The 10,687-nt window shown below is 38.8% G+C and overlaps 1 protein-coding gene and 1 long non-coding RNA gene across 8 annotated transcripts in view; one reads left to right on the top strand and one right to left on the bottom strand.

The window, feature by feature from the left end:
* Positions 1-10,687, bottom strand: part of LOC111865532 — a 41,368-nt gene that overhangs the window by 11,802 nt on the left and 18,879 nt on the right. Inside the window, exon 3 of the long non-coding RNA XR_002842987.2 lies at positions 4,672-4,837. This is a non-coding gene — a long non-coding RNA (uncharacterized LOC111865532). The remainder of the gene's footprint in view (positions 1-4,671; positions 4,838-10,687) is intronic.
* The window catches only part of LOC111865529 (probable cytochrome P450 6a13), a 47,023-nt gene that overhangs the window by 24,032 nt on the left and 12,304 nt on the right, over positions 1-10,687 (top strand). The window contains exons 3-5 of one of the 7 annotated variants that reach the window (XM_023853630.2): positions 1,456-1,677; positions 2,919-3,170; positions 4,695-5,896. The exons of 3 other annotated variants lie outside the window; for them this stretch is intronic. In XM_023853630.2, the coding sequence (XP_023709398.1) occupies positions 1,456-1,677; positions 2,919-3,170; positions 4,695-4,867 (647 nt within the window). In that variant the 3' untranslated portion in view covers positions 4,868-5,896. Of the gene's footprint in view, positions 1-1,455; positions 1,678-2,918; positions 3,171-4,694; positions 5,897-8,937; positions 9,142-10,687 lie in introns of those variants that run through there. 3 more of the 7 variants (XM_023853629.2, XM_033751862.1, XM_023853632.2) reach the window with 3 other exon arrangements.

The following is a 10,687-nucleotide window of genomic DNA, read 5'->3' as shown; positions in this document are numbered from 1 at the left end:
CATTGCCACCGCAAAATCCACACACAAAATGCATATCACAATATTCCAAGTGTGAAAACACAAAAGGCATTTCAGCAACACCGCACAACTAATTGCCAACCATTTTCGACGCGCCCGCAACGTACTCTGTAGGTAGCACATGAGCTTACGGCTAGTGCGAATCCACCACACTCAAGGACAAACATAGGTAAGACGTCTCAGCTTACAGGTACAGTGCGTGGACCCGCCAGAAGACCACACTTTTCTCGGGCCATTATCTCTGTAACCGTTCAACTTTGGACATAGGTGTTTTGGGTTATATCGGCATACTTTAACATAAGGAACAGCCTCCCGAAATTTGCCACATTCCTCCTGGGACACTCTGTATATATATTCTATGTTAATTTACTTTCATCAAACTGAACTTAGTATCATATATTTAAATTATCTGTGTCTCAAATGATAGAACGTAATTCACTTTTGTCCATCCTTCTACATACCCTTCAAATTCTTTCCTTAAGAACGGGATATTTTTAATTACTAAAAAATCCAGATGAGAGAAAACTTGCCACTAATGCGTGGATGTTAGGTATAATGAAACTAATAAAGACAGAGAATTTGAGGATGTGAATTTAATTGAATTGGTTCAGTATTTAGTCAGAGATAGCAAAATCTATGATACAGCTTCAAACTTCATTACAGTGTATTTATTGACATGTTGAATATTGTTGCGTGGCAAAGGATTCTACGGTAAACGTATTTGCTCAGTTGTGCTGCTTTAATTAAATTAGTTTGTTTCTTATTAATTGTATCGCGTAGATCTGTTAGTTATTTTTCAGATTCACTTTGTTCGTTTAATTAATTTGGGAACATAAATTGCTAGCAAATATGCCTTGAACACAAACAGTATTTCATTTAATTTTGTCGCCAACATATAGAGAACGGCTACTTAGCAGGAAAGACACATTTTCGATGCAATTTCCTGCAGTACCGTGCGAATATAACTGAATTTCCAAAAACATGCTTACTTCAGTGGGTTCAGTTACTGCTACTATAGTTAGTTAACTCCTAATTGTGGTCGCCAGCACTGGTTACTTTTATCGAACTCCATGAAACCGACTCTTCCTTGCGAAGCCAAGAGTTTGATGGAAATTCAGGAATTACCCAAAATTTTCTATAGACGATGTCCCATTACCAGGTTGAAAAGACCCGGAATCATCCAGTCCATAACAGGTCAATTCCATTTCCCCAGGATTAATTTTACTCATATCTTCCAACAAGCGTCTCTGTTCTATATGGTCTATTTCATTCTCACTATCACACCGAAACATGTAAATCTATACGTATCATATCATCTTTTCTGTTAAGTTCGTTACAATGGAGAGCTTAATATTCCAATAATGTCTCAGATAGTTTGTTTAGCCGGTTGGCTGATTAGTTAGTTTCTGAACTGTGCAAGTATATACCACTCTACAGGTCTGTCGATGAGCTCCATGGCTGCTCAAGCTTTTGCCTTCTTCCTTGCGGGTTTCGAGACGTCCTCGACTACCATGACGTTTTGTCTGTACGAGTTGTCAGTAAACCCGGACATACAGGAGCGGCTGCGCACAGAGATCGACACGGTGCTGGAGAAACACGACGGGAAAATCTCATACGAAGCCGTCCAGGAGATGAGCTTCTTGGACAAAGTTGTATCAGGTGAGGCAAAATGCACGACATTCTCTCCTACTGTTGTCTGTGTGTCGTATTATAAGTTAGTATCAGAGCGTTTTACAAGCATCAGTCTTTGTTACACTGAAATGATGGCCACGGACTATACTACTAGGAACCGATCCCTGAAATGAAGTTGAAATTGTTCTCCGCACCACCGCGTCCAGCCTACTGTTTAATGGACATAGGGCAGAAGGTTCTTTTCGCGGTAAAAAATAGCCGACGTGCGAAGCAGTTCACGTAATCGAAACAGCGACATCTGACCTTTGCAAGTAGGCTTCTTAACGAATACACTGCTCGTCTGCTGAATAGGACTGAACTGAATAATTAACTACTTATGTAATAAATATTGAAAATTCAAAAGGTGTTTAATTTGTATTAATGGTTGGAATCTATTATGCAATTTTGTAAGCGTCCCCCTTTCCCCCCTCCCCCGGGGCATTTTAACTTGTGAGAGAGCAGAAGCTCCTACAGAAATGACTGTTTATTCATTCGACAATAAGTTGCCATGACGACAGGGAAAGGAAATTTTGCAAATATACTTATAAAACCTATGAAAGTGAACTTATTTTTGCCCTAACGTGTCATGTTGTACAACACTATTTTCGCGAAGTATATGCACAAAATAACCTGACCGCAGAAATCCAAGAAATCGTGCAGCCAATAAAATTTTTCAGTCTGTTCAGAGATACCTATGTATTGCATAAAAATTATAACATCACAAAATTAGAAGTTACACAATTCTTTTATGTCATTCAGAAGTTCGTTTAGTCAGTATTGTAGACCCATGCAGGCAGTAACACCACCTCGTCCCCTGATTATCAACAACATATTAAACCACCGGAACGTCGGAAGAAACATGAAAAAATATGCAATAGAATTATATAAAACGTTATGTAATAAAAAATAATGAGCTCATGTAACGCCTCTTGGAATCAGAAAGTAATTCAAAGCATGCAGTTAGCAGTTTAGATTCACTTTCGATCACATAGAAGTAGGTATGAGCCTAACCCTTGCATAAAACATGTTGAAAAAGAAATAATAAAAACTAAGGGCGAAGGAAAAGAAACCAAAGGGTTACGAATAATATACCCAAGGTAATTAGCAATAAGTCTAATGGGGTGCAAGTAACATTTATTATCAGTTCATCTATGACCTACATCACGATCGCTGCACTGACGAAAGTCGGCAATAAAACCAAAATTTGTAAGTAAACGCTTCTGTTTCAGAAACTCTCCGAAAATATCCGCCGCTTCCAGCGTTAACGCGCGAGTGTTCGAAGCCATACCATATTCCGGAAACAGACATTGTTTTGGACACCAGAATGAAGGTTTTCATATCCGTGATTGGTCTTCACCATGACCCTAAATATTACCCCGATCCTGACAGGTTTGATCCCGAACGGTTCAGTGAGGAAGAGAAGCAGAAGAGACACCATTATGTCTATCTTCCTTTCGGAGAGGGACCCAGAATTTGTATAGGTAAGTTGCACCCATCAGTAAGTATTTCATAAAAGTGTTATTGAAATGTACAAGGATCACATTAAGTGATAATTATCATCTCTTCTTATTCAGATATTAGCCTGTTATGTCTCGAATATTAGTCGCTCAATTTCTAATGCTAATTCCAGTGACTTTTCTTCATTTGGGAACGATATTTGTTATTGTTATTCCAGCAATTAGTAATTGATTACTGAGTTTGTTTTTTCATTTGTTTACCAACTTTTGTGCTCTGGATTACATTATTGCGTCATGTCTTGACTTCTTGCTTTATGAAATGTACCCATTCCCTTATAACAAACCACACTACAGATAATTACTCAATTCAGTTCCATATATACTCACATTTACACGTATTTCTATATCCTGAATGTATTTCTGTTTCGGTATTTTTATTTCCGCACGGCCGACTTTCACTTTCATTTCTCTTCAACTTTCAGTTCGCTCTAAAATATATTTATTCTTAGGATGTCTTCTGAAGATTAAGCCAATTGTTTTCCTAGTGCCATTTCCATTCACGCGTAAATTTCATTATACTGTATTTGAAATACTTGATCTTACCTGTAATAATTTATATATATATGTATATAGTCACGTGTTGGGTATATAACGCGACATATAACTTCACGCCGTCTTGGATATAGCGAATTTATTCCACTCGCTCTTCATTTACACAATTTACAATTACAAAATTACACAATTACTGCCACCGGCAGTAACACAATTAGTTCTCCTGCTTGCATTCACTCCGGCGAACGCTAGACTGCAACAGACTGGTTACTCCGGTAATCCTCTTCGATATGTAGCTTCCCCACTGACAGCACAGTTACGTGATAGCTACCACTGTTGCGTAAACGCCGTGTTTACAGGCGTTGCTGGGGACCGCTGCTGAGTTGTTTATTGCTGCGTAGTAACCGCGGTGTCCCCTGTTACGTCACTGTGGGAAGTGCTGTTACGTCTCCGCGGGGGAGTGGGACGGAGTGTTGATTGGTCTGTTACCGTAGAGGCGGCAGTTGCTCCGATTCTGTTACGTCATCGCGGAGTGGGGGGGGGGGGGTTTACCGAGCGTTGCGCCGTCCACGTCACAGTATATATAGATTCATTCTTATGCCCTTGTAACTCTCTTTTTCATTAATCTGTGTCCACATAAGGCGTAAGAATAGTGGAAAGTAATACTTAAATAAAGTAGGTACACCACAACACTTTTTCATTTTAATTATCTTTGTCTGATATTCATTATTGTAGATGTACAACTAACGTTGCGAAATTACAGTGCGGTAGTCACGCTAAACGTAAAATACACGCCATACAGAAATTGTTTCGGGTACAAAGCACTGCTTTCATTGAAATCAGGATTGTATACTCTCTGTCAGTTTTTGTGTGATGACTAAATTCTGAGCATAACGATAAAGTTCATGTCAACTATTTTAGCATTATTTAGTGTACCACAAGCAGGCGAACTTTTGTTTGTTTACTTACTAACCAGTGCATAAACATCGGTTCCAGGAATGCGGTTCGGATTGATGCAAACCAAGGTGGGACTGGTTTCTCTTCTGTCCAAATACCAGTTCAGTGTAAGCAAGAAAACTCCTGTTCCTCTGGTTTTCAATGGGAAATCATTCCTACTGACTCCTGCTGGAGGAATGTGGCTGCAGATTAAAAAGAGAAGCATGGAATAAGCTGAACTCCTGCTCTGAATACAAGCAACATACGTCTTTACGACACACCAGAAGTCTCAAAATTATAAATGATTATAAGTTTCAGCTAACTTTCTCAGGTGGTTAGTTGCCGGCTTGCCACTGCGGAGGGTCGGATTCGAGCCCAGGTCACATCATGTGGGAATTGTGGTGGACAAATTGGCACTGGGGCAGGTTTTCTGCGAGTACTTCGGTTCCCCTTACTAATTCCCATTCCAGCGACTTCTCCTCAATCATCATCTGCCATCCGGTACCAGTACAATAGGCCAGTTAGTGGCCGACGTACCAAGTGGACTAAGTCTCGCCCCACTCAAAGAAACTAAAAAATAACTACAACTAACCAAGGGTTTGAACATGCCGGTGAACGAGTGGCAGTTTATAACTTGAAGTGAGCCAGAACTACATCTTCGCCGTGTTACGTGTACTTGATTGTTCAAGTTCAACATAACGGCCCATTACTACGTAGCTTGAAATTATTAAACATTTTAGACACAAAATCTGTGAAAATTTTGAAGTTTACAATGTTCATCTCTGGCTTAAAGAAAGGAAAGTGAGGGAGGCCTCCCTAAAACTAAACAAAACTTGGATCGTATTGTTACGAGAAATGTTACTCAGTGTTATCAATCCTTGAAGTAAGGCGTATGGCTATATTTATGTATTACTGATAAGTTTCAATGTACTCATGACAATCCCTACTTCTGCAAGTCTAGCAGACGTCAACCATCTTACTTGAATCCTAGAACAGAACCTGTCATTGTAGAAAGTTATCCTTATGCTGCTATAGATAATAAAGATTAGAACAACCTCCTAACTGTTCCATGTTCACTAATCAGTGTTATATAACAGTATTAGATAAATGATGGCGGTAAGGTTGTCAGCCTTACGCGCCGGCCGCGTTTTACTCCAAAGGAAAATTATTATGGAAAGTTATATGTGTTATTAAATAATCTGTATTCTTAATCTGGTACCTGTCATCAGCTCTGGCTGCAGCAGTAAATATTAAGAGATAAATATGAATAGTTTATTGAAAAGCAAGCCTTTTCTCCGGTACTGTCCGTCGTTGGTTTAACTTTCCTGTGGGGAATAGAACTCTCTAGGCGCAGTTATCATTCTTCCAGTCAACATGCCCCCCCCCCTTTTTGGAGCCGGAATGTTCACTTTCGTGTTCGCAGGAGGCGTCAGTTATTTGGTTTCATTTTCAGTTGCTTCTTATATGAAAGAGATCTTCGATGGTACATCGGTGCAAATAATATGTTTCTGGACATTACCCATCGTCCTCATTTATTCAAAACACGGCCCTGTTCATTTTAAAAAACGGCAATTTTCTGCTCCGGAAATTATAATCACATCTCTGTTGGTCTGTCTGAAAGCGTGTTCGAATTGCGACATTCATAACAGCAGATTCGTGTATCCCGTGTATAACACAGCAGAAAGTTTTATACGTACAAGTGAGTTCCTTGTTCTATCCTAGAATACTGCTCAACTAATAAAAATAATTGTTAAGTAATAAGAAGAGCTGCAACAGAAGCGACAATTGTGAGAGCTGTACACTGTTGCCAGTACATTCCTGAGTGTTCCTTCACACGTCTACATCCAGTCGCAGCACACTGTTGATGGAAACGTTACAATGCCTGGAGTCTTAAGCTGTTTTGTTGTTGAAAACTCAGTAAAATATTGCAAATATCTTGGCTCTTAACATTATCTCCCGCCCTCCCCATTCCGGTGATGGGAACAATTTACATCTGAAAAACCTGACATTGAAATATAAATCGAATGATTTATTCAGAAATTTTATTCTATTTTCGAATATTGACATTATTTACATTATTATGTTTCTCGACATACGTGAAGCATATACGTATATTTTATATGAAAGGTATCCACCCCACAATAATAATGCTCAAATATTAGATAGGGAAATCACTTATTACAATCCGGACCTAAGGAAATATCATTCGAAACTCTTCTAAGCATTAAAACACAAAACGTGTACATCACCATATATGCTCTAGACTAAACTATAAAATACAATTACAAGAATGTCAGCTGTAACAACTCGTGCTTTCCTGTACACAATGTGATCCTGTGAGCACTTTAATAACACACTCTACACACCACTGTGAACATTTTATACAGTTACTTTGAACAGGATCGCTAGCATAACACCTATGACATAATGAGTTTCACTTCCATAGCAACCTGTTACAAGCACCCCAAAACAAGAGTTGTGTGTATACAAGAAAGCGTAGATAGCAGTGTGAGCCAATCAAAGATGTCGCTTGTAACGAAGATAGTTAAGGAATGTGCCAGCAGTTTATCAAACACGAGAAGTTGAATAAGAATAATAATTATGAGCTCAAATTCCCAGAAGTAACAAATGTGAGGATCACTCTTATGCAGCCGGGAAATGGAGGTTATTGAAATGTTGACAATATTTGAGATGTAAGAAAAAGAACAACGACTGATATTGTCGCATGTTTGCTAGGCAACGCGACAAAAAATCGTGTGAGTTCTCGGATTTGAACGAATACCTTTATTGGACAGTCACTTTTACACTCACACTTGCAGTTATTCTCCACTTATAACGTCCTTTAGACGTTTCTTCTTCAATTTTACAACAATTCTGTTCTAGTCGGATAAGAACTCTCCTGTTCTAGTCGGATAATAACTCTCTCCTTCTAAAGTCAAATACAAAGTCTCTGGCCGACGTGGACTGCTATAACTTGCCATCGGACTGAACGGGGAATACTTTGTAGAAGGGTTAATTTCGCACGCTCTTACACAACGAAAGCCGGAATACGTGTCTGCCCCAGATAATTCGTTTGTAACCGTGAAAACCCCTCTGTTAGACATTCATTTCAGGAGCAACGATTTCCTAGGCTTCGCTGCCTAGAAATTGCTAGCCGTTGTATAGCAATGGATGCGTTCTTATTCCAAATATTCCGGACCTAGGCGGCACGCCACACTATAAACGAACAATTGCATGACCGCTCTGATAATTAGTGTAATGAAAGGTGCATCTCATATTGGGACGTGTACATGAAAATTATGGAGGAAGATAATTTACACGACGCACAGAAAAGTCAACCATTCAACGTTCTATTAAAATGCAGAATACGGGGTTCAAAGCCATGCAACCCGAACCGTGGTGGATCATTCTGTAACAACACTGCACTTAACACTCGGTAATGAGACCTGTAGTTACTTTATCCCTCATTTGCATGACTAGTTAGAATCTGGTTGTATCATTGTTATGTCATATAGGGTTCAAAATATTTTGACATATTTTTGCCCCAGCAGGTGTAGCGGAGAATTATAATTAAGAATGTGTTTCGAATTAGCTTATCACGTGCTCTTTTTCGGACTTAAAATCACGAATGTAGGTAGAAGATATATATAAACGCGATAATCTCGACCGTGAATAATATGTCACCTTTGTGGGATGCACGTGCGAGATACGTCCGATTAATTAGAATTTACACCCGCGTTCACATGAATAGACAGTGGTATCAACAGGACTCTTTTTCATTTAAGTACTGTTTTATTATGGCGCATACTGTACTTCTTCTGTGACTTCTTTGATTTGTATTTGTGACTGTCAGTTGCAGTTCAACTTGTACTTGACCATCCATTAGTTTTACGTCGGGCAATCGCACTTCTACCACCTATACCACTACCACTTGTACGTTTCATGAAGTTAAATTGCGGGATAAACACTCGCACCCTTAAGTCCAATAAGGGGATGTAAATTCTGATTAGACGGATGCAACTTGCCGTTGAATACCAGAAGCTTGTCGTATTATGAACGGGCGGCATCATCTCGCTTGAACACCGTCCGTCCGCCTTCGTAAATTTAAGTACAAAAGAAGGCACAGATATGCCAATATAAACCGAAGGGCTGAAAGTATTATGGGAGTCTGGCAAAATATGGAAGAAAAATTTATTCCTCTTGACGTGAGTAGCCAAGATGTAATGCTGCTAATGATCATCGACAAGAGATGCGAGATGGCTCAGCGGTGCTGCAAGGTCAAATCACGTCATCATGACGATGCCTGTATCGCAGGAGGATGTTTGTGTTGTCAGTACCAACTCAAGCTTGGTGAGTACGGGTGGCACGGAGGTATTTCTTGCGCACACAAAATTAAGCCGCATAAATATTACAGGAACTTTTCTTGGGTCACTGCTTTACTTCTGTAATGCACTAAATTAACCCTTGTGCGATTAGTTTATATTAGTGTACAGTCTGGAAGAAAAAGGTGAGAGCTTGTAAATGTTTATCTACAAGTATTATTATTATTATTATTATTATTATTATTATTATTATTATGATTAAATAAGAATTAATTGGGTTATTATTATTATTANAGTAATATGGTTTCATTGCCGACAACAAATCAAATTATAACGTGGAAATTCAACTGTGAATTAAGTAAAAACTTTTGGAAAAAATAATATGATTACACCTATTCTACTTAAACAAAAAATAAAAACTAAACACAGGAATCCGTACGTATTCCATAGATATTATTCCATATTTTATCACATGTATTTTTTTTTGTATTAAATAAACTTCATGAAATATGGGAATATAAAAAAATGTAAGCCCAAATTCCGTACGAATAAGACCAGGAAAATTCGGCTCTCTCTTTGTTCTGAGAAGACCTACCGTAAGTCTGTAACTGCTTACTGCTAGTATAATGTACTCATACAGTGTTGAAGAAATGGTTATATGTTTTAAAGGGGTATAGTGCTCACTTAAAGTAGCAAAACACTCATTCGGCATGTGTCCAAAAATTAATGCCTATTCAGATATGGGCAAGACAATTTCTAGGTGGGCAGCTTATGTGATCAACTCTTAGGACCAGTTGTCTTACCTAGCAGACTAACAGCTACAGTGTACCGTCGATTTTTCGTAAATGATTTACCAGTAAGTTCGGAACTACTGCTTCATCAGTGAGAACACATGTAGTTCATGCATGACGGGGTACCATTGTCTTACAGCAGAAGAACCAGACTTTCGGTGCAAAAATGGATAGGATGCGGAGGTCCTCTTCTAGCCTGCATGATCCCCTGATCTTAATCCTTCCAATTTTTGGTTGGGAACACCAAGAAACTTTGGTCTATTCAGCGCTGACCAGTGACTTTGAGGTGCTTTATGTTATTTTATTATTTCCTCTCGTATCTTACTTACGCGTATGTTGTATCGTGTCCCATATACGGGTGCCACGTCTTCTTGTTATTAAGTAGCGATTGGTCCTATTCTGTGGTCCTATTTCTACTAACCAGCTAGCTACTGTTTAATGTCGTGGTGGGTATGGGTATGTTCATAGGTCATATGATGTTCAGGGGAAGGGTCAAGTGGTTGTTTCCGTAGGGGCGTATTTTATCTTATGTTGGACATATATTTCTTTATTGTGTCAAATGTGGAATTATAGGTATCTGGAAAGGTATCAATCATTTGTAATCTTTGCTTAAATTCTATATATGGAATCGTTGAAGTATGTTTAGTAATTGACCTTCCTTTGTGATGTGTAGTATTTCTAATATTTCATTGCTTGTGTCATGTGTGTCCCATGTCGAGTACGTGTTGAGCGTATGTGGAGTTCTGTTTATTTTTATTGCCTGGATGGCATTTTATACCGGACTTCATATCTATGTCCTGTATGCCCACGTATTTGAATGGCCATTCGTTGCATTTTAATCGGCGCACTCTGCTTTGATTTTGTGTGTCTATTGTTATCTCCCCTGGTTTTAGATGGTTTCGTATCGTATTAGTAGTTTTGAATACTATTATTAGTATTA

The sequence above is a fragment of the Cryptotermes secundus genome, unplaced genomic scaffold (genome assembly GCF_002891405.2).
Source record: "Cryptotermes secundus unplaced genomic scaffold, Csec_1.0 scaffold722, whole genome shotgun sequence".
Lineage (NCBI taxonomy): Eukaryota > Metazoa > Arthropoda > Insecta > Blattodea > Kalotermitidae > Cryptotermes > Cryptotermes secundus.
This window is presented reverse-complemented; position numbering and strand designations above follow the sequence as displayed.